General features: G+C 41.7%; 1 protein-coding gene across 4 annotated transcripts in view; it reads right to left on the reverse strand.

Annotated features, from left to right (window-relative positions):
• The window catches only part of USP6NL (USP6 N-terminal like), a 144,096-nt gene extending 119,171 nt beyond the window's left edge, over positions 1-24,925 (reverse strand). The window contains exons 1-2 of one of the 4 annotated variants that reach the window (XM_027976528.3): positions 24,617-24,925; positions 7,022-7,108 (exon numbers count right to left, since the gene is read on the reverse strand). In XM_027976528.3, coding sequence (XP_027832329.1) covers positions 7,022-7,025 — 4 coding nt within the window. In that variant the 5' untranslated portion in view covers positions 7,026-7,108; positions 24,617-24,925. Of the gene's footprint in view, positions 7,109-24,370; positions 24,417-24,616 lie in introns of those variants that run through there. The other 3 variants (XM_060396851.1, XM_027976529.3, XM_060396852.1) reach the window with 3 other exon arrangements.
• Between the last annotated feature and the right edge of the window lie 94 nt (positions 24,926-25,019).

The raw sequence follows: 25,019 nt of genomic DNA on the forward strand, positions 1-25,019 counted from the left end.
ATGGTTCCAAAATCAGTAACATGTATTGTTTTAATAACACACATTCAGATACTTAAAAATAAAATACAGAATTGATCCCATGGGAAAAATAAAGTTGGACCAGGTGGGAAGGAGGGATAGAATTTCACCTGCTGAGAACAGATACACAGTTAGACAGGAAAAAAATAACTTAAGAAGGACAGCTCTAAAAACCTAGAGGTCATTACTGTCCATGAGAATGACTGCAGCTCAATAAATTCTAGCAAGTTGGAAATTCATATTTTGTTGTGCCATAATTGTCACAAACAAGTCTGCAGAGTTCTTCCAACACTGATAATACCTAGTTCCTCCTTTCCTGATACGTAACACTTCCCACTTGAGCTTTATCTACATATCACATAAGGAAATAGCAGAAAGTCATGAAGGGAAAATAGAAAAGATCAACTATTTACAAAAAACTTAATACACTTTTGCTTTTCGAATTTTTTAAAGTTATAGTCAAGCAAACATATTTTGTTTACCTTGCATGTACTAGAACGTAACAAGGTTAACCAGTGAGATCAAACACAGTACTTCACAGGGTTAAAAGCTTTTCACCACGCATCCAATAAACTCCATTCTACCCCGTTCTTCTAGAATCCAAAAGAGGCAATGGCACTTTTTAAAAGGCACTGCGATCCCAAATGCCCCACAATTTAACATAAGATGTATACGAGTGCACACTAGTGTTTACCTGTAATGTTTCTGCATTCCCTCGTTTAAAGCTCATCACCTGACCGCTGCAAATGTGTAAGCGCAAAGAAAACTGTTGTAGCTCCAGAGGTACCTGGGTAATGCCAGCAGAAGTCAGCTTCTGAACTCAGGGGGTAAAACAGCACTCTACTACCATCTGCCTATACAATGACCACCATCTTTCAACCTGAGTAAGAGACAACTCATATAAGAAGTGTTCACAGGCTTCCCTGGTGGCTCAGAGGTAAAGAATGCGCCTGCCAACGCAGGAGACACACGTTTGATCCCTGGTCTAGGAAGATCCCACAAGTCACAGAGCAACTAAGCCTGTGCGCCACAGCTACTGAGCCTGTGCTCTGGAGTCTGGGAACCACAACCCCTGAGGTCCACGGCCTGGAGCCTGTGCTCCATGAGAGAAGCCACCACCACGGGACGCCTGCACAATGCAGCAAAGAGCAGCGCCCACTAGAGAACCCTGCGCAAAAACAAAGAACAAGCGCAGCCATAAGTTAACTAGCTTAATTAAACAGAAAAAGGAAAAGTATCCAACCCCATTTGGCTTCCTAACTTCTGGACCACAATCGTGACAGAAACATACGCAACATTTCCTGTTTTAAAAAACTAACTATGGCTCAGCGCTTAAAACGGGAATCGGGGAAGCAGGTAAGGGAACCTGGGGAGATCTTTTCACTCTGTTCCTGACCCTCTCAGCCCAAGGTTTTAAAGAGAGGCTAGAAAGAATTATTTCATAATCACTTTTCTATCTCCAAAAAAAGGGGAAAAAAAGGTTAACGCCAAAATACCACTTTAGATCAGTTTTGAGGGAGGAAGACAGAGGCTAGAGAAATTTTAATACAAATTTCACACATCTGAGAAATGAGAGGACAACTATACAATGACATCCATCATATACAGTCACAGGCTCCAATTCCTTTAACAGAAAATGTCTATTTGACTTATCTTTTGATAAATGAAAAATACTAAAAGTCACACCTATAATATTTTCATATAGAAATTCATTTTAGATAAGTTTATGAAATTTTCAAACCAGTACATCAGTTCTAATAAAGTGGATTCAAGAAACTGCAAAAATCAAATCCTATTTTCTGAAATTAGCATCCTTTTCAAAGAGATTTCTCTCAAGATTTTGTTAAATGCAGATATGTCAGTATTTAAAATGTAGTTAAACTTAAATTTTCTTTTCTTTATCTTCTGTGGTACACAGCTATTCCATAAGATAGGACATATATCCAGACAGACTATTGTTGTAGAGAGAAGACAATACTTAAGAAAAGCCTTATCTTACTTGCTGCATGATTTTTCTATTTAATAAAACTCAGAAGAATCTTTACGCTACCACTCAGGGGTTTAGTAACCTACTCAACAGTTATAGCATCCTCTGCTCTAATGAATGTTAAACTAAGTGTTCTTCGCCTCGGCATCGTCTCTCAGTCTACGCTCCAATGAATGATATTTGTTCCTCTTACTAGAAAGACACAAATACACTACATCCCGAATTATTCACCACCATTACTTTTTCTTCAGATAAAAGAGAAATATTTCATATTCAGAAGTGACTCAAAAAACTCACTCCACCATTTAGGCCAAAGGGCAAAATCAAACACTCCCAACACAATAGATTCATTCCTGAATTGCCCAGTCAACAGCCAAAAAGACTCTTAGGCAACATGTCATATAATTACTTACAGAGCAAAACTTTTCCAAATAAAGTGAAATAAATACAGAAGTAAATATTTAATAATTTAAAATAGAATGGATAAACTTTATCTTTTTAACTTCAGTTCAGTTCAGCCACTCAGTCGTGTCCGACTCTTTGTGACCCCATGAATTGCAGCACGCCAGGCCTCCCTGTCCATCACCAACTCCCAGAGTTCACTCAGACTCACATCCATCGACTCAGTGATGCCATCCAGCCATCTCATTCTCTGTTGTCCCCTTCTCCTCCTGCCCCTAATCCCTCCCAGCATCAGAGTCTTTTCCAATAAGTCAACTCTTCGCATAAGGTGGCCAAAGTACTGGAGTTTCAGCTTTAGCATCATTCCTTCCAAAGAACACCCAGGACTGATCTCCTTTAGAATGGACTGGTTGGATCTCCTTGCAGTTGAAGGGACTCTCAAGAGTCTTCTCCAACACCACAGTTCAAAAGCATCAATGCTTCGGCGCTCAGCCTTCTTCACAGTCCAACTCTTACATCCATACACGACTACTGGAAAAACCATAGCCTTGACTAGACAGACCGTAGTCGGTAAAATAATGTCTCTGCTTTTCAATATGCTACCTTTTTAACTTAAAACTTGGGAAAAGAAAAATAAGTAGTACCCTAAATTATCACTTTTGGTTTTTGTTGCTTTTTTGGCTTTTTTAAAAACATTTAATCAAAATAATCATCTAGAAATTATTAAGCACTGCTCTTTACACAAACTACTCTGTTACAATCTCCATCAAAGATCTAAAAAATCCATTTTAAATTACAGCCAGACTTTAACAGCTTTATTTCATCTTTGACATCATCTGATAAAATAAAACGTTTAATAAATGTGGTAAATGCTAAACATTGCTAAATATGGCAAATATAGAAAATTAAGACCAATTTAAGTACTGAAAAATCAAAAGGCTTTTTGTCGACTGTAACAAAGCTAACAATTCACAATGAAATGCACATCACAGCAGCACAACGTATTTCACAAGATACATATTCAGCCTCAGAACTTGACAGGATATATAAAAATCTAGACTAAAAGCCGAAAAACATCTTAAAGCAAAAAAAAAAAAAATCTTAAAGCATTAAACAAATTCTCTAGGTCTTACAGTTGGGGCATCCCAATTCATGTGTCAGGATGTACGGAGAACCTGACCTCTGGGCCCGGCCTGAGGTGTCAGAGCTGGCTGCCTCCAAGACCCCAACGTCTGCACCAGTTTATCCCACATGCCGTACAGCCACTGCCAGGCCCCACCCGGTTCATGACACGCAAAGGGCTAGGCAACACCACGGAGGCACACACGAGTACCCAATCTTCCTTGTAATCTCTGGAGAAACACTGACAAAATTTCTAGTCACCCAACAATCTCACCCAAATCTAGGTTTGGAAATCCTACCTAGATTTTAATGACGTATCTTCCTATTTCTTAACTGTGCCATATTTTACCATGTCTTCTCCAATATGTTTTTCAAAAACAGGAACTCTGACTTACTCAGTTCCCTCCCACCTTTATGAAACTGACGAGCCCCTGGGAACTGCATCACAGCAAAGGCCATGGCACCATCCCTAACCCATGGTTCCAGTCATCCACTCGAGAATAACTCCCACTGCCAGAGAAAACCGAGTTGACAAGGGAGAGAGACTCAAAGCGTGATTTCCAAGACAGCAAGGAAAGAGCTGGAAACTAAGAACAAAACTAGGAAGGGCAAACACTGCCTGTGACCCATCTTTTCAATTTGTATCTAACAAAAATGTCTCTTTCTCAGAGCAATTTTTCCAGAATGGAATCTTAAGTAGTCCCCCTCACTGACGTCCCTCAACAGTTCCTAAGCTGGGCACTATAACCTAAGTCCAAACCTCCAGAAATGTGTACACCATGGACCCTGATTCCATCTACACCAGCTTTACGTCTCACAAGCTCCTCGCCAGCTCTATACTCCAGGATGTTCAACCACGCAGTAACACCCTCCTGTGGGCAAACCTTCACGTTTTTCTCACAGTGCTTCCCCTACTTGGAATGCTTTAGCCTATTAACACACACACACTCTTCATGGGAGCAGCTCAAACTTCACCTAAGAACAATAACACATGGAACAGTTATCACACAGTTAGGGCGTCACAAAGGAACACTCAAATCCATGCACTATTTATTGAGCATCTACTGAGCGCCGGGAACTATGCTTAGCCTTAGGAATAAGTCTTTACCCTGAAGGATTTTACAGATTAGATGAAGACTGGAGCGAACAGGCCAGTGATTTTCCTGGAGGATGTCAGCTGCAAGAGTGAGGCAGGCAGCATGCTCTGGAGAAGCAGCATCCTGGGGCTCCCCCAGCAAGTGAAGGTGTGCATGGATGGTGGAGAGGAGCTCTAGGATCCAGGGAACTAAACAGAAACTGATTTTTTTTAGTTTAAATGTGATGTACAAGGATATGAGACTTCATTATAATCCCAGTGGTTAAACCCCCAATGGCATTGTTCGTGCTTTGCAGCTCCCTGTTTTCCCAACAAACACTGAGAAATCACCAATAAAATATAAAGACAAATGACCAAAAAAGGACATTACCTATGCCCCTAACAAGTTAAACATCTCCATGGATCAGAAATCTCACAGGAACACAAAGTGTAAGCGTAGGCGAGGCCAGAAGGTCTGCTGGGCTCTGGGCCCCAGACAGGAAAAGGCAGCAGGCAGGCAGTGGGCTCTCAGGGATTAACTATGAGTTGATCGGATCAGGTAGCAAGGGCTCCACGTGAACTAGGGTCGGCAGCAGGCACTTTGCTGAAAATCAGGCACTGGGGTGGCACTCTGCCTTGTCTAGGGAACTAGAACAAAAAAGATTTCTGCTAACTGCACTGAGGCCACAGGGTAGGAAACGGCTGACCTCATGCCAGATGACCCAGTGACCAAATCTGTGACATGCCAGCATCACCGGGGCCAGGGCCTGGTCCACTAACACAAGACCTAGTTCTGATCTGGGAACTCTGAAGCCAGGCAGAGATAAGGGCAAAACTGCCAGACCAGCAGGGGAAATCAGAGAGAGAAAGAGACAGGAAAAAGAAAACTCCCATCACAAGAAAACTCCCGTGCCTGCAAAATTACAGAACATGATGTCGACACCAATAATATCAACAACCAGAACATAAATTCACTGCAGACAAAACAAATCATCGAATGACCTGAAAAAGACTTTAAAATAAACATGTTAAAGACGCTCAAAGAGATAAATAACAAACTGGGAATGAGAAATGAACCAGTGGATATAAAAAAGACCCGATTAAAAATCTTGCAGATGAAGTATAACCATTGCAATTTATAGATAAAAATTTGTCTGTGGTTCCAGTACTCATCATCAGATGCCTAATAAGCCACCCCTCCCTCTACCTTCAGGCTCACAGGGCTCTGAGTTTCGTGGGACAGCCGTGTCAGACTCCAAGATTCAAACATGAAAGACACCTGGGTATTTGTTTGTCCTCAAAGAACTTGCCACCTGTAAGTGACACTACTAGACCACTAAGACTACAAAGTAGAACAAAATTTAAATTTCAAAAAAAGTAAGCATTTCTTAAATTAAAATGCTGTTAGTGTTCATGAGCTCATACCACCTACCATCTTTACTAGAGTTGGCACTCTACAAGAGAGAAACATTCTCACCCAATTTCACATGAATGGAGCTGAAATAACAAGAGCTGCGTCTTTCTTAATCTGTATGTGAACTCATCTGGCAACTATCCTCACTTATTCAAAGCACACCGCCGAAAAAGTAACCCACTGAAAAGTCTCCCAAACCCAAGACCACAGCTTGCGGTATTGCTGTTAGTAGAAAGGACTCAAAGATCTCACAATAACAGCAGCTTCATTTTCGCTTATCAACTTCTGCCTGATCATTCAAATCAAGAAAAGCTACTGCATTCCTATCAAGGTATATACAATCAGTACGTGAAAAGTTTTCAACTCTGTGCTATTATATTCTAATAAGAAAATATTCACTTCATCCCAGTTTCCCTTACCAAAAAGGCTGTACTCTAAAAGTACACCATAACTGTCATAGGATCCCGATCAAGATAAAATCTTAATTCTTTCCTCACTCTCTAGAAGTAAACAGTTAAAACAATAAAGTCTAGTTTTCTTGTTCATGAACAGAAGTAGAACGACATGACAGAAAATATTATATACACTACCCCCTTACAACTGAGAAGACAAAATCTATTTCAAAAGATAAGTCTATAAGACAGACTTGGTTCCTTGATCCAAAGACACTGATATATCTTTGATTAAATAACATTAACTCATGTTACCCAATGATTAAATGTCACATAATAAATCTCTGCTAATTATGGTCAATTGCCATCTTCCCGCTTCATATTTCTAAAGAGCCACTTTCCAATGAATAGTCAATAGAAAAGTTTAGATGGTAAACTAAGCCAGCCAAGAAGCCAATGACAAAGAGATCCTCACATCTAACTTCTTAGGATAAATCAAACACCAAACAGTATCACCTTCTTTTAAATAGACAAAGGCATGGTATTGGGCCACACCACAATATTCAATCACTGATGAAATGACATAATTCCAATTTACCTAGGACACTTACCCATGACTGGAGATGTCTCTGTATGTGGTCCCGATCAGGCGCTACACCCAAATCTGCTGTCCAGTGTTTCTCAGAGGAATACATGTCCTGGGAAGAAAACAGAGAAATCATATTTTCTAAAGGCCAGTATTTAAAATTTTCTAGAAGAAAATAAAAATAATTTACTTACAAAAATTTACTATTAAAAAAAAAAAACCCTGACATCATCTAAATGTAAAAAATTACCAATCAATGTTTGGAACATCATGATTCTGTTCATATTTTCCTTTTTCTGTAAGAAGTTACCTCAAAAGCAAATAATATGTATAAAGTTGTTGCCACAGAAACTTATTAATCTGTCTTCAGTTCCCTCCTCCATCACCACATAAATAAGTCAGAGGAAGAAAGCACCCCATTTTGGGTAAATTAAACACATCACACCTGCTGAATGTATTCTGACTGCACATAAATGATTTATACACACCACCAAATAAAAGTTACCAAAGTTACTCCTATACTTTCTCTAATAATGGGCCTTTTCTTCATTATAAAGTAATATGACTTCGTTGTTTAAAAAAATTGGAAACACCTAAGTAAAAAGAAAAAATTATCCCAATAGTACAATGCCACTACATCTACCCAATCATCTGCGGCATGTCTCCTTTCCAGGAACTTTCTGTATATATATATTTTTTTTTATTTATTTTTTTTTTGTATATATTTTTAAAGTGTACTTTTACAAATACTACATACACAATTCTGTATTTGGTTCTTTTCAGTTGAGTAAAGCTTAACACATCGCCCTGTATTACTTATAACTGCAAAGCTAACCCTTGTTAGGATGTAATCATAAATCTTTCTCCCTTGACAGCACGGCTTCCCTGGTGGCTCAGACGGTAAAGCATCTGCCTGCAAGGAGGGAGACCCGGGTTCGATCCCCGGGTGGGGAGGATCCCCTGGAGAAGGAAATGGCATCCCACTCTGGAACCCTTGCCTGGAAAATCCCACGGATGGAGGAGCCTTGTATGCTACAGTCCATGGTGTCGCAAAGGGTCAGACACACGGAGTGACTTCACTTTCCTTTTTGATACGATATTAAGAAAATGAGGCACAAAGGAACATGTACACATCACCATAGCTGCACAAGTGTCTCCCTGAACCTAACTTATGAAATTCCACAAACCAGATATCCGATTTGATACAAAATTTACACTTGTGCTCAGGGAGCTGCCCTCATAAGCTGATCAGCTACCTCTCAGGATCACAAGGAGTGATAACTTTCTACGTCAATTAAGAAAACAGCACAATGGTAAGCACCCCTGCTTCTGAAACAGATTACAGGTCAAGAAACATTTTTTTAAAAAATATGCCTGCCCCGTCTCTAACTCATCTTTACTCATGCCATGTGATCATGAAGGCAGTATAAACGTACAGAAGGACACCCAATTCTGGACGCCAGCAGAGCCCACGTGCTCTGTTAGCCGTGGCCTATCACTGCAGGGGGCGCTGCATGATCACCTGGCCCCCTTCCCACATGGTCTCGCCTGCATCGTGCACTGGATATTATGAAACGATTTCCATTTCCAGATAACCCAATTATTCTCCCCTAAATGAGAAGCTGTGTGGAAAAATCTAAAATAATCCACATGACAACAGGGTCTCACCATGAAAACACTGTCTTCCTGGCGCTTCACCAAGCCCACCCAGGAGACTAGGAGGTGGGCCAGGCTTCCTGGTGACACAGGGTGGCTGGGCCACCGCCCTGTGACACAGAGTAGACCACACACTCAGAGGACCCGGGAGCTCACGTGCAGCCCACTCAGACCTGTGGGGACTGCTCTCTCTGCCCAGGGACTGCTCTCTCTGTTCATCTTTATATCAAAGTGTCTTATCTTAAATTTAAAATTCCTAAATGGCAACATCAAAGCACTTTGTACTAAGCCATGCACCCTCGCTACCCATAGTTCAGTTCAGTTCAGTCGCTCAGTCGTGTCCGACTCTTTGTGACCCCATGAATCGCAGCACGCCAGGCCTGCCTGTTCATCACCAACTCCCAGAGTTCACTCAGACTCACGTCCATCGAGTCAGTGATGCTACCCAGCCATCTCACCCTCTGTTGTCCCTTTCTTCTCCTGCCCCCAATCCCTCCCAGCATCAGAATCTTTTCCAATGAGTCAACTCTTCACATGAGGTGCCCAAAGTAGTCGAGTTTCAGCTTTAGCATCATTCCTTCCAAAAGAAATCCCAGGGCTGATCTCCTTGCAGTCCAGGGGACTCTCAAGAGTCTTCTCTAACACCACAGTTCAAAAGAATCAATTCTTCAGTGCTCAGCCTTCTTCACAGTCCAACTCTCACATCCATACATGACCACTGGAAAAACCGTAGCCTTGACTAGATGGACCTTAGTCGGCTAAGTAATATCTCTGCTTTTGAATATACTATCTAGGTTGGTCATAACTTTTCTTCCAAGGAGTGTCTTTTAATTTCATGGCTGCAATCACCATCTGCAGTGATTTTGGAGCCCAAAAACATAAAGTCTGACACTGTTTCCACTGTTTCCCCATCTATTTCCCAGGAAGTAATGGGACCAGATGCCATGATCTTTGTTTTCTGAATGTTGAGCTTTAAGCCAACTTTTTCACTCTCCTCTTTCACTTTCATCAAGAGGCTTTTTAGTTCCTCTTCACTTTCTGCCATAAGGGTGGTGTCATCTGCATATCTGAGGTTATTGATATTTCTCCCGGCAATCTTGATTCTAGCCTGTTTCTTCCAGTCCAGCGTTTCTCATGATGTACTCTGCATAGAAGTTAAATAAGCAGGGTGACAATATACATCCTTGACGTACTCCTTTTCCTATATGGAATCAGTCTGTTGTTCCATGTCCAGTTCTAACTGTTGCTTTGAACTGCCAAATAAATACTTATTTAAGGACTGAGGTTCCTCAGATATTATGAGTTTTCTCAGCACCAAAAATAGTAACCTCAAAAGAAACAGGACAATAAGACTTAAGACAATAAGACCATAAACACTGAATTTATAACCTTACCATCTGAGGTGATAAATGTACTTGACAAATATGCAACGATGCATGAGTTGGAATTAATGTCATGGAGTAGTTCTTAGAAAACATATTTTTTAATTACTTATAACTGAAGTCACGTGTTCAAGACTCTTTATGCCAATCACAACTTTGAAATGCAAACCCTTCACGCACAAGTAGGTGGACTACCGATTCTTTTCAGCAATGAGGCAGTTTAGTAGCACAAAGGGTAACATTTTCAGATTTCCTTTCTCCTCCTGTAAATGCTACCGCCTGGACATACAAAGGAGAAAGAAGAATCTTACATGTTATTTTTCACACTATCTAAGAGGGAAAGAGTACTCTGTCTCAAATCCATTTTCACATGAAAGGCATTATTGGGGTGCTTCTACAAAAGCTGGCCTTTCAGCGCATTTCTCAGGAACTGGAGCCAGGGTACTTTCAAGTGACTCCTCCAACTTTTGTGACAACACCATATTCAGGGAACTCAGGTTCTAGTTAAAGGAAAGAAATGCCACCATACCCTTTTCTTCACTGCAGGCACCAAACATGAGCTAAAAATAATTCCCATCACTCTTGGCCACTTAAAACTTAAATTTACCAGAATTATAAATCACAACATACAGGATCACATACTACTGTCACTAACAGTATTCTTCCCAGAGATCGAATCAATATTAATTTATTTCATTGTACAAAAACTTTTCTTAAAAAGAGAATACTCAAAAAATCCCAATATCCACTAAAAGCTGATGTGATCTTCATTTTTAATCTCATCACAAAGTATAATTTTCTAAAAATCAGATTTAATCTTGAAGATATTGTGCAAAGTGAAATAAGCAAGTCATAGCAGGAAAAGTCGTTTCCCAGGTGGCACGCTGGTAAAGAATCCGCCTCCCAATGCAGGAGACACGAGAGACACAGGTTTGATCCCTAGGTTGGGAAGATTTCCTGAGTAGGAAATGGCAACCCACTCCAGTATTCCTGCCAGGAAAATCCCATGGACAGAGAAGCCTGGCAGGCTACAGTCTATGGGATCTCAAAGACTCAAACCTGACTGAGCACAGCCATGGAGAATAGGACAAGTACTCTATAATTCCACTTAGATGAGGGACTAGAGAAGTCAAATCCACAGAGCCAGAAAGTAAAATGAAAGCTGCCAGGGGCTGGAGGAGCAGAAAACGAGTAGTTAGTGTTTGATGAGCGAAGTTTCATTTCGGGAAGATTAAAGTTCTGGGATGAATGGTGATGGTTCACATTAATGTGAATGCGCCGATTCAAGCTCAGCAAATTCCAAGAGGCATAAATTTTAGAGAAAAAAGAAAAGAAAGAAACAGACACCTAGAGATATTACAGTGAAACTGCACATCATCGACGACAAAGAGTTCTTAAAACCAACCAGAAACAAGAGCAGACCACTTACAAAGGAACAATCAGACTCTGCTTGATCAGCTGCAACCATGGAAGCCAGAAGACGCTAGAACAGTCTCTCCACAGTTCCAAGAGAAAGTAAGTCTTAAGCTGTAATTAGGTACCAACTCAGCTAAACTATTTTTTCAAGAAAAGGGGCAAAATAAAGAAAACTCCGATATAAACTAAGGGAGTATACTGTAAGCAGATCATCATTAAGGATGCTTCCAAAACTATAGTTCACAAAGATGGAGGATGATGCCAAAAAGGAGGTCTGAAATACAGGAAAGAATGGTGAGAAAAGAGAACTGTAAAAATGGCTAAATGCAAATATTAGCGGTATAATTTCGAAACGATGAGTTATAAAAACAAACCTAAAGTACTGAACAAAAACAGCATGTAATCTAGGAAGAAGGTAGCATAACAGGAATGGAACTGTCCCAAGTCTCTTACACTGCTTTTTAGGAGGAAGGTGAAGCAGACACTATCTTTTGCTCATATGCCTTCTGTCACTTGTCGCGCTGGGATACTCGCCACCTCGTGGATTTGAGGGCCTGGGCACGTGACAGATAGGAATGTGAGCGTAACTGCACCAGTTCTAACCGAAGGCTTTACGAGCACCGAGCTGGGATCCCCTGTACTGTACTCCGACACTGCACCCCAGTCTCTGCTGGTCCCAGAATGAGAGAACACCTAGTACGTAACTAAATCCAGCCACACCCAGCAGAGACTGCCAAACCTGTGAGCGAGAAATAAACGTCTGTCACTGTACATCACTGAAGTTTCACAGTGACTTGTTACATAGCATTATTACAGCAAAAGATGACTAATACAAAAGGCAAAGCTACTAACTTTATATGCAAATTATATTTGTGAGTTTTAGTTTAACTAAAAAATTTTACTAAGTTTGCAAACACAGGCATATATACACAAATACATATATGTATACATACATACGAAGTGATACTATTTATATAAAGTTCAAAAATAAAATTAATAATACATGAACATATGTAACTATAAAGCAAAGCAAAAGAAAAAAGGAGAGTTGAGGTAATGGTTTTCTGGGGACAAAAGTAAGACAAGAGGAGTTGTAGGGAGATATAAGAGGGTAGGACTAACACTGTACCACTTAAGCTGAGAGAAGGGACATACACATATTCTATTAGACTTATATAACACACTTATTACATATAGTCCTTTGTATGAACAGAATGTTTTATATTTTGATATGTAAGGCAAAAGTTTTCCAGCAAAATACAGAAATGATTATAAAAGAAATTTATGTAGCCACATGTATAAAAGAGGTGAATGTATTTATAATATTTAAGCCATAATTAAGAGGCAGAAAGAGTCATGGTGACTCACTTATTCTTTAAGCTGCTGCTGCTGCTAAGTCACTTCAGTCGTGTCCAACTCTGTGAGACCCCATAGACAGCAGCCCACCAGGCTCCCCCGTCCCTGGGATTCTCCCAGCAAGAACACTGGAGTGGGTTACCATTTCCTTCTCCAATGCATAAAAGTGAGTGTCCGACTCTTAGCAACCCCATGGATTGCAGCCTTCCAGGCTCCTCTGTCCATGGGATTCTCCAGGCAAGAGTACTGGAGTGGGGTGCCATTGCTTTCTCCTATTCTTTAAGAGAAAGAGACAAATACAAGTGATAGCCAGGTTCTCTATAAAATGCAAGACAGAACTGACGTGAAGAGACTGATGATCATCCTTTATCCAGATGCAGAAGAAGCTGGCCTTCTCAATGAGCTGCGTTGCTCAGCTATCTGATCACTGGAGATTCTGATCTCACCTTAATAGCTGTATAACCCAAATTCATTTTTTAGTAGAAATTCCTAAACCCTGTTTTGCTAAATTACTATGTACTGAACTGCCATCCCAAGAAAAAGCTTAAGAAAATTTTCTTATTTAAAGCATTATTGGTAAGAGCAAAAAAAAAAAAATTATAAACTTAAATGTGCAATAATGAGGGACTGTGTAAATGAATGGCTGTTAATTTACATGGAATGGAGTTTCCTATATCCACTTAAAAAATATCTCAAAATGATTTAATAACAAGTGAATGAATGCTCTCCAATGTGCTTTGTGCAACCCTCTCACAACCAATCAGAAATATCAGAAATGATGTCTCAGCCAATTTAAATGTAATACCCCAAAGGCTCATAAACCAAAACTTACAATGATTAATGTTCAACTTTTAAATCCAAAACAGACAGAATGATATACAATAAAACAGATAATATAAAAATTTACTATTCATTCAATAAATATTTACTGAGCAGCTATTACAGGCCAGGGAGTGTTCCAGGCTCTGCAGACACAGCCACAAACAAAACAAAGACCCCTTTTGCATGGAACTCACATCCCAGCAATTCTAGTACCTCCCCTTAATTCAGGTGCACAGTTCATGAGTTGAAATAAATATGTCAGGGCATTCCAGGGTAATATCTTCTCATCCCAGACAAAGAAATAACTTCAGTTAATATTAGAGTGGGCTTCCCAGGTGGTGCCAGCGGTAAAGAAACTGTCTGCCAATGCAGGAGACTAACAGTCGCAGGTTTGATCCCTGGGTCGAGAAGATCCCCTGGAGAAGGAAATGGCAACCCCCTCCAGTAACCTTGCCTGGAAAATTCCATGGGCAGAGGAGCCTGGAGGGCTGGAGTCCAATGAACGATGACTATTAAAGTCATTCACTGACATGGCTGGTCTCACCAATGTGTTTTCACAATTCTTGAGCTCTCTATAAAGAATATTCATTCTTTCTGCAATTTACACCCCGAAACACAATTCTAAATTTTCAAGGCTTTCTGTGTTTTCCCTGCTCAAAAGTAAAGCCAATCTTCTACTACAGCTAGAGTAAAAAGAGGTTTATTTAGCCCATTCACTGAATTAACCAAATACTTCCTACTTATAAAATCAGAGAAGGAGATGGGCAAAATGAGAAATCGTCCAGTTTCCTAGGTTTGTTTACAGATGTATGTTAATGAAACAGCAGATAAGGAGGTCTGATTTCCCCTTCTGCAGGTAGAATTTACATTAGGTTTCCAGAAGGACTTATCAAATTCTAGTAGCTTTACACTGGGCCTTTTTGCTTCTCGGCCTTTTGGCTGAGATCGCAGATGGTAAAGTGTCTGTCTACGATGTGGGAGACTCAGGTTCGATCCCTGGGTTGGGAAGATTCATTGGAGAAGGAAATGGCAATCCACTCCAGTACTATTGCCTGGAAAATCCCAGGGACAGAGGAGCCTGGTAGGCTACAGTCCATGGGGTGGCAAAGAGTCGGACATGACTGAGTGACTTCACGTTCACGTTTACACTGGGCAACTTCTTAGGTATTTAGGAAAAACAAATGTCCTCCCCAAGGCTTCCTTTCCTATCTCAGTTACAGATAGGCAGGTCTTTCCAAACTAGCTTATATTTGCCTCAGTTCAGTTCAGTCGCTCAGTCGTGTCCGACTCTCTGCAACCCCATGAATCACAGCACACCAGGCCTCCCTGTTCATCACCATCTCCCGGAGTTCACTCAGACTCACGTCCATCGAGTCCGTGATGCCATCCAGCCATCTCATCCTCTGTCATCCCCTTCTCCTGCCCCCAATCCCTCCCAGCATCACAGTCTTTTCCAATGAGTCAACTCTTCGCATGAGGTGGCCAAAATACTGGAGTTTCAGCTTTAGCATCATTCCTTCCAAAGAAATCCCAGGGTTGGTCTCCTTCAGAATGGACTGGTTGGATCTCCTTGCAGTCCAAGGGACTCTCAAGAGTCTTCTCCAGCACCACAATTCAAAAGCATCAATTCTTTGGCGCTCAGCCTTCTTCACAGTCCAACTCTCACATCCATACATGACCACAGGAAAAACCATAGCCTTGACTAGACGGACCTTAGTCAGCAAAGTAATGTCTCTGCTTTTGAATATGCTATCTAGGTTGGTCATAACTTTTCTCCCAAGGAGTAAGCGTCTTCTAATTTCATGGCTGCAGTTACCATCTGCAGTGATTTTGGAGCCCAAAAATATAAAGTCTGACACTATTTCCACTGTTTCCCCATCTATTTCCCATGAAGTGATGGGACCGGATGCCATGATCTTCGTTTTCTGAATGTTGAGCTTTAGGTCAACTTTTTTGCTCTCCTCATTCACTTTCATCAAGAGGCTTTTTGCCTAATGCACTTAATATATCCTATCAGAACTATACATAATGCGTGAGGTCTACAGATAAAAATTAAAATGAAGGCTACAGTATCTCTGATTTTCAGGGATCTGGCTTCATTTTAAAAGTCAGTTAAGGACTTCCCTGGTGGTCCAATGATTAAGAATCTGCCTACCAATAGATGGTTTTTTCAGTAGTCATGTATGGATGTGAGAGTTGGACTATAAAGAAAGCTGAGCGCTGAAGAATTGATGCTTTTGAACTGTGGTGTTGGAGGAGACTCTTGAGAGTCCCTTGGACTGCAAGGAGATCCAACCAGTCCACCCTAAAGGAAATCAGTCCTGAATATTCACTGGAAGGACTGATGCTGAAGCTGAAACTCCAATACTCTGGCCACCTGATGTGAAGAACTGACTCACTGGAAAAAACCCTGATAGCTCAGTCAGTAAAGAGTCTGCCTGCAATGCAGGAGACCTGGGTTCGATTCCTGGGTCAGGAAGATCCCCTGGAGAAGGAAATGGCAACCCACTCCAGTATTCTCGCCTAGAGAATCCCATGGACAAAGGAGCCTGGCAGGTTACACTCTGTGGGGTCGCAAGAGTCAAACATGACTGAGCGACTAAGCCCACAGCACACACTGAGCTGGGAAAGATTGAAGGTGGGAGGAGAAGGGGACGACAGAGGATGAGATGGTTGGATGGCATCACCAACTTGATGGACATGAGTTTGAATAAGCTCCGGGAGTTAGTGATCGCCAGGGAAGCCTGGCATGCTGCAGTCTATGGGGTCGCAAAGAGTCGGACACGACTGAGCGACACCGGATTCAATCCTTGGTCCAGGAAGATTCCATGTGCTGCAGGGGCAATTAGGCCCCTGCACCACAGCTACTGAGTGTACAGGCTCTAGAGCCCATGCTCTGCAACAAGAGAAGCCCCACACACAGCAACAAAGAGTAACCCCTGCTCACTACAACTAGAGAAAGCCTATGCACAGCAAAGACCCAGTACAGCCAAAAATAAATAAATAAAAATAAAGTTTAAAAGTCAGTTAAAAATTCCAGACAACTAACTGTAATAGTAAGCCCTATAGCAGATACCATGAGAACTACAAAGAAAAGTAGGCAGGATTCCAGGCCCTACATTAAGGATTTACATCTAGTTGGATTCTAAACACAATTATGTATCCATCCACATTCAATAGATACTAATTCAGCTCTGCAACATGTAAAACTTTTCAAAGGGCTCAAGATACAGCAATAGACACAAACCTGGTCCCAGCTAACAGAACGCAGTCAGGACAAAAGTCCTAAAAAAGATGGGAGTCAAGGGATTATGCATGGGAAAAAAAAATGCTTTCTTAAACTAAATATCTCATATATTTGGCACATGGATTAGCATGGGTCCCTTTTTGGTCTTATTATAGAATAAAGGAGTTGAAACCATTTTAAAGTTCTCTTTTAAGCACTAAAAGGTTTGTGACCTAAAAATCAACTTCAATTCAATGGGTAACTGAGGAAGATTCTAATCCCTCACCATTATCACTAGAATCAATTAATAAATTATTGCAATAAACCAAGTACGAACTAAAACAAACTGGTCTGAAATGCTGGTTATGTTTGAAAGGGGGGACAGAAGGGCAGATTCAAAGGACACTTGGAAGGAAGTCAAAAAGACTACTAATAGTGAAGTAATCAAAGGTAACCCTAAATTTGAAGGGGGAATCCAGATGATATTCCTTTGGTAATCCTCAGTGATGAGAAATCATCAACTCTGGAGGAAAAAGGGTTTGTAAAAGAAAAATATTCCCAACCAAGTCTGGTGAAGGAGCTTAGAATTCAAACTAACAATAAAATGTGATATAATTTGATGACAAATAGGGTTCAATATTTTAAAAAGCCACTTCTAAAAAGAAATTTCTCTTCAGCAACTGATACGGTCTACTAATGGTAACTATACTTACTACTAATTTGAATGCAGACTCTAAGATGCTGCTTTCAAAATGAGTCTACTATTTCACAACCAGATTATCCTATTAGGCCTCTATTTACCAATAACTAAGCATCAGCTGGGAGAGTAAAACACAAACTCATGAGAGTTACATAAAAGACAGTTCAGTTCAGTTCAGTCGCTCAGTCGTGTCCGACTCTTTGCGACCCCGTGAATCGCGGCACGCCAGGCCTCCCTGTCCATCACCATCTCCTGGAGTTCACTCAGACTCACATCCATCGAGTCCGTGATGCCATCCAGCCATCTCATCCTCGGTCGTCCCCTTCTCCTCCTGCCCCCAAATCCTCCCAGCATCAGAGTCTTTTCCAATGAGTCAACTCTTCGCGTGAGGTGGCCAAAGTACTGGAGCTTCAGCTTTAAGGGGCCTGCATTTCCAACAAAGCTAGGCCACATAATACTCAACAACATTCTTAGAGACAGAAACCTAGACTTAAATATATATATGTAAAGTATATTTTTTAATTATTAAAAATATCAAAGCGTACAACTACTTTGAAAAACTGATAATAACTACAAGAGTTAAATATTTATTCAAAATTCTATTTCTAGGTATATTTCCAAAAGAAAGGAGTCCATATGTTCAACAAAATACATATATAAGAATGTTCATAGCAACTTTAACAGTCCAAAATTGGAAATAATGCAAATATCTGTTAAAAGTAGAATGGAGAAATAATTGTAATACAAAGAAGCCTGGAGCTTCTTTCCTCCTGGAAATGTTTACCCAATCAAAGAAGGTGCCTGAGGGGCTAATTTATACTTAAGCAGCCTTGAGGGCTCAGAAGACAGCAAATCAGAGTACTGAGAGCCACTAAGGGAGCCACACCCCCGACTGTAATAAGACCTCAAAAAGCTGAATCCCAGAAGAAAGGATAACACAAAAAGTAAACTAAACCAGTCTTTGCACAGACACTAAAATAAATCTCAATTTGAATCAAGGTGATCCTAATTTGAATCAAGGTGTTGCTTTTTGCCTGGCAAAAGCAACGGAAAAATCCTCATCTAAATCTACATTTACTTCTAGAAATAATCTTTCAAATACAGTGAAGAGTACACAGTGAGCGTGCATACATGGAGCTGACGCTCCTCAAATGAAAACCGACCACAGGAAAAATTCTGCGGGACTCTGGGACAGAGTTACCTGCTTATTCTGTTCAGAGACGTGTGAAGAGCTTGCACGTTTTTACAGGGAATTATAAACTACAGAAGTGGCATAGCAGATTTTTAAAAGAACCACACAAATTCTAGAATGAAAAATACAGTAACGAAAGTTAAGAATCCAGAAAATGAATACATTGAAGAGCAAATTAGAGATGAGGACTAAACTGAAAGGCCAGAGGTAAACTGAACCACTAGAAAAAAAAGTAAAACCTAGAAGGCAGGTGAAACACAGTGGAGTTACTGAGACCTAACACTGGGTAACTGAAGTCTCAGAAAGATAAAGCAGGAGAAATGGGGAGACGCAATATTCGAAGAGATGACAGCCGAAAACTATCCAAGACAGATGAAAGGCACCAGGTCACAGCGTAAACAGCTGTGAAAAGAAAAGGGAGGAGAGGAGAGAGAGATCATTTGAAACCAAATCTGAAAGACAAAAAGAAAATCTTAAAAATAGCCTGTGAAAGTGAAGTGAAAGTCACTCAGTCATGTCCGACTCTTTGTGACCCCATGGACAGGCCAGAATACTGGAGTGGGGAGCCCTTCCCTTCTCCAGGGGATCTTCCCAACCCAGCGATTGAACCCAGGTCTCCCGTATTGCAGGTGGATTCTTTACCAGCTGATCCACAAGGGAAGCCTGAGAATAGCCTAAGAAAGAAATTAGCAAAAAAGTGATAAACAGCAGCTGCCTTCTCAACAGCAACAAAGACAAATATTATAGAATAATCTCTTCTCCAAAGAATATACAAATCTATGTATGTGCGTATTGCCAATCTAGAATTCTATACCTAGCAAAATGTATCTTTCAAACATTCTCAAACTAAACATTCTAGATTTTGTCAATACTAAATCCACTCTAAAGAAAATACTAAAGGGTATTCTGCAGGCAGATGGAAAATTTTTCCAGACAGAAAGTCAGTAACATAAGAAAGAAGAAAAGAAGGGCAGTAAGCCTAATTGAATAATAATGGTACAAAGCAATAGAAATAGGTCTTTGGGGGTATAAAACATATATTCATTTTAAAACATAATAACAATGAAATACAAAAAAAAAGAGAAGGAAATTGACTTACATGTTTTAAAATTGACTTACATTATCGAGAAAAAGGGTGAAAGTCTCAATATTACACTTTGATAAGTAGAGAAAAGATTAGAAGTTCTTAGGCAAATACTAAGGAAGAGTAAAAGAATATTTAATCCCAAGGTAATTTAAAAAAGGAGGAAATGGAATAATTATTTCTTTTAAATCAATACAAAACAAATCCAGAAAAAAGGAACATGGAACAGGTGAGACAAATACATTACTCTTAATTCCTAAACATTCATATCAAGTGCTATTATCTGCCAGTTCATGTTTTATAACAGGCATCAGCAAAATACACAGAAATATCTATCCCCCACTCACATACCTAACCTTTATAAATTTTACTTTCCACATTTATTTCCATTGTCACTCAGGTTTCAAAGCCTTATTTCACCTTTTCTTTTCTAACTACAGATATGGTAACAAGCATTAAAAGATTCAAAAGGAAAACAAACAAAAAGAAACAAGGAGGGGGAAAAAAAAAACCCAGAGATCTAACTGGCTTACAAATGCTGCGTTAATTCCACAATAAAATATTAATCTGCCATTACTGATCTCTGTAATATCACCAAGGGCACACTCTCCCTCTGTGATGCCCCACACTCGGACTGTGGAGTGTGCTTCTCTCTGAATCTGAATAAGTCCACTTCTTATCTATCACTTTTTCTCTCACTGAATTCTTTATGCGATGAGACATCAAGAATCTGAGCTTTACTAGGTCCTTAAATCAAGTACCATGGGGTTTGGCTGGGTTTGAGTCCCAGCCACATGGGTTCAAGTTCCAAGCAGAGTTTTGGCTGGGTTTGAGTCCCAATCTGAGGTAAACGGTTTCACTTTTAAGATATTCTCTTTGTCTTCGTTTTCTCTAGATTGCTGTGATGTATTTAGATTTGGGGGAAGAGGGCTGTCTTATGGATATTCCTCAGTCTGTGGCTTCATTTTGAAATAGTCTAAGATTTAGAATACTTCTACATGAAGTATCTCTTCCAATACTGACTCTGTCTTGCTCTTCTCCCTCTCTGGCACTACGTGTATGCTGGGATTTTGACTATGTACTGTATGTCTCACACATTTCCCACCCTTTTAGGGGGCATGTGGGGGCTTCTAAGGTGGCACTAGGGGTAAAGAATCTGTCTGCCATTGCAGGAGAGGCTGGTTCAATCCCTGCGTCGGGAAGATTCCCTGGAGTAGGAAACGGCAACCCACTGCAGTACTCTTGCCTGCAAAACTCCATACTCTGCACTGAGTTCACACTCACTGGAGAAGGAAATGGCAACCCACTCCAGTATCCGTGCCTGGAAAATTCCATGGAGAGAGAAGCCTGGCAGGGTACAGTCCATGGGGCTGCAAAGAGTCAGACACAACTGAGCACACAGGACCACCAAAATTAATACATTAAGAAGCTTAAAATGATATTCTTTCACTTATTTCATGAAAAGCATTACTCTAATAGTTTTTAATTCCCTTGTTAATTCAGTGAAGGAAAATTCCAGGATAAAATGAAAACTTCTACACTAGTATCAATGTCATCAAGACACAGGTGCAAATGTATACCTCTCTCAGAGGATAATTAAGTAATCCTTTTACAGCCCCAAATACTTAACCAAACCAGATGTGAAATTCCAGAGCTTACAGTGAATTGCTACTTGCATTCTGCGAGGAGTAGACACTTTAAATAAGGCGGTCTAACCTCTTCCAAGGAAAATGTTCTCAAAATTTTAAAACACCAATATTATACAGTCTGTCTAAGGAAATCAAAGAACCTTTTAACATTTAATCCCAGTTTTACAGATATAGAAATTATCAAGTAGTCAGTGCCAGAGTTGTATAGTACTGGACACCAAAGTGCGCAGAGTCATCACCAGTCTAGCGAGGTCGGAGTCATCTGGATGGACTCTCTTTCTACAAAGGCTGAGTCACCTGGTTCAGACGATGACAGTTCATGAGACCAAGAGCCAACCTTCCCTCCACAAGCAACAGTGGTGGGGCAGGTGCCACAGAGAGAACTCACTCACCCACAAGCATTCTCTTCTCTACACGCACTCCTTCATCCTCAGTGTCCCACCCTTCCACCTGCCACCTCTTCCTCATCCTTCAGGTCCCACCAGCAACTTCCTCAGGACAGCTTGCCCTGTCCCTCCCAATCAAGTCAGGTTCCCTGGTGACAGGTTTTATAGTTCCATGTACCGTACTTCAAAGGACTGATCCCTCTAGTTGTTCAGAACAAGGTACATGACACAAGACTGTGCATACAAGAAGCCACCCAAGAAATATCTGTTGAATAAACAAATGTGAATTTATAATTCTCCCCAATTTTACAAAGAAACAATCTTTAAAAACTAAGTTATCTTCATGAAATGCCATAACCTGGAAATGGGAGAGACCAGTTGAGACTTCAAGTGTTTGTGATTCTCAGGCTCTAATGTCCACGTACTATAAGGAAGTGTTGTAGAAGTCAGATTTCTTTCAAATGAATATTACTTTGGTATTGACTTTTACTGTAAAAATGGAGACACTTTCTAAATGAAAAAATGAGACACTAAATATAAATAAATCATATCTAGCAAGGCAATACACCTTTCAAAAATCACACTGAAGGGACAAACTATACCTTTCTGGTAATAAACGATCAGAGTATTATTGGTAACGGTACTATTTCACTAAACAAAACAAAAATGGTTGAAGTGAAATTGCAAGCATAAACCAGAAAATGTAATCACTTGCCACTTTCTAACTGAAGCAGCAATTCTTAAAAGTTCTGGTATTGTGTCTAAGTTTTTTGCAGGACTTCAAACTGCCTCAACATTCCTAGCATTTACAATCAAAGTAATTTTGTTTCTTTTCAATTTGCCACTAGCTTAAATTTGCTGGCCTCTTTTTCACTCATCTTCAACAGCTACAAAATGTAACAGTAACTTGAGATAGATGGGAACACCATGGGCAAAGACTGAACTGACCAAAAACCAAACTGACCCTGCAACCTCTGCCTGGCACTGGGACCCAGCTTGCATCTGCCATACCAGGAAGTTGCCTCAGTTCCCAAGGATGACCAGCCAATTAACAGATGGTGCCAAAGCCAACACCTGTACCTACTGTCTTGTTTAACCAATGGCAGCTGTCCTTCCAAGGAGCTATTTCATATCAAAACAATGTTATAACTGGTAATGGGCTATTCTCACCAGAAACATAACCCTAACCCCAGAGAGCCAGGTCTACTAGTTAAAAACATCAAGTAGGCATCAACAGCAAGACTTAGGGCCCAGGTTCTTAATGTTTGGGAAATGATGCTTCTCGGATGCCCTTGTAACACCTGAGTGATTCTTTAAAGACATAATCAGCAAAGGAATTTCTATTATCTCAGAATACCTATACTGGCAATTAAGGCTCTGGTTTTTTAATTTCTGCTTTTATTCGTACAGCTTCTTTTCTCTTACATTTTTACATATTTCAATTGGCTATACAGAACATAACACAGGAACAACATCCATTTTAAGTAATACCCTAGATGATGTTTACAAACTTTACTATTTTAAAAAAAGCAAGCTCAGTATCGTTTTTTCTTAACTTTAGGGTCTGACACAGTGAGAAATAAAGGCAAATAAATCACCGTCCATTTAATGCTGCCTAATCTGAGTCTTAAGATGACTTCACAAAAGAAAAAAGCACCCTGACTTTCCTGAACAGAACTTCCCACAGATTCAATATATGAGGGAGTTGGGCAAGATGGTATCTAAAGTTTTGTCCGACCTCTGCGCTATGAAATATTAAGTATTCCAAAAACTTACTTCTATTTGTAAATGGATTAATACACGGCTGAAATACCTTTCTTCTAGCAAAGTACTTAAAACCGAGTCCCCACTTTTATTCTATATGTCACATTATTTCCATGACTTGTTATTGCCCCAATTCAAAACTCCTTCCCAGTCCCGTAAGCGATTTATTTAGCTCATGTTGAAATCTACCGATTAAAAAGCATCTGTGGATTAAAATGAAGGGCAGGGGGCGGGGGGCATTTCAACGTATAGAAATGTTCACCCGTGGATCCACAGACTCCTCACAATTTCAATTAAAACACCTACGAGTAACCGTTTGTCCGCATCACAACTGTCGCACCAACACCACCCGGCTGTGAGCTCCTAAGTATTTTGCAAACTTTGCAAAGGCGCACAGATTTCCAGGTTCTCCAAAGCCCTCATTCAGCCCCATCCTCCCCTTGCCTAGTCGAAACGAAGTTCCGCGGCAGGAAGGCAATAATTTTAAAAGCACGAAGTTTGCCTCAGTCCTGCCCACTTGGACTCTGGAGGACGCACTGAAACTTGCAAAGGAGACACGTCTCCCGGGGACCGAAACTTGCCGTGGGGGGGAGGGTGGAGAGGCAGCGGGTCTCCCCTACCCCTGGATCTGGTCGAACCCGCCCCTTCCACGAGCCCCCTTCACCGGCCGGCACGTCCCCCTCCCGCGCCGTCCCAGCCAGATCCCGCCCGCACGCCCCCCGGCGCCCCTCGCCCGCCGACCTGCCAATCACAGCCGCAGCACCCAGCCGTCCGGGCTCCAGGGGGCGGGGGCCGGGCGGCCGCGCGCGTTTCCGGAGCCGGCCCCTCGAGGGCGGGGGCCGGGAGCGCCGCTCGTCCGCCTCCCCCGCGGCAGCGAATGGCGGCGTCCGGCTCCCCAGGGCCACCTCCGAGTCCGTGCCCGGGGGAAGCCCGCCGAGCCTCGCCGCCGCCAGCCCCTCGCAGTGGGAAAGCGGAAAATGAACTTACCTCCGAACGGTCCCGTCGGCGGAGGCTGCGGGCGGGGGGTCCCCAGGGGCCGAGCAGGTCCCGGCGCAGCGGCGGCGGCTACCGCAGTGCCCTCCGCCCCATTGTTTCCCTTCCGAGAGGATCCCGGCAAAGCCGAGCCCGGGAACCAGGAAGTTCCCCGGCGCGACACCTCCTGCCGCCGCTATGGAAACGGGCCCCCGCCTCCCAGAGCGGATCGCCCGGGACCCCGCCTCCGAGCCGCCGGCCCCGCCCGCCTCACGGGCCGCCGCCAACCGTCGCCGCTGCGGCCGCGGCCGCCGCCATCTTGGCGCGGCCCGGGCGGCCCCTTCCCGGCGGCACGTGCGCGCTGCTCCCGCGTGTTCCCGCTGGCCGCGGGGGCGCGCTGCCAGGGCCGCAGAGTGCT

The sequence above is a fragment of the Ovis aries genome, chromosome 13 (assembly GCF_016772045.2).
Source record: "Ovis aries strain OAR_USU_Benz2616 breed Rambouillet chromosome 13, ARS-UI_Ramb_v3.0, whole genome shotgun sequence".
NCBI lineage: Eukaryota > Metazoa > Chordata > Mammalia > Artiodactyla > Bovidae > Ovis > Ovis aries.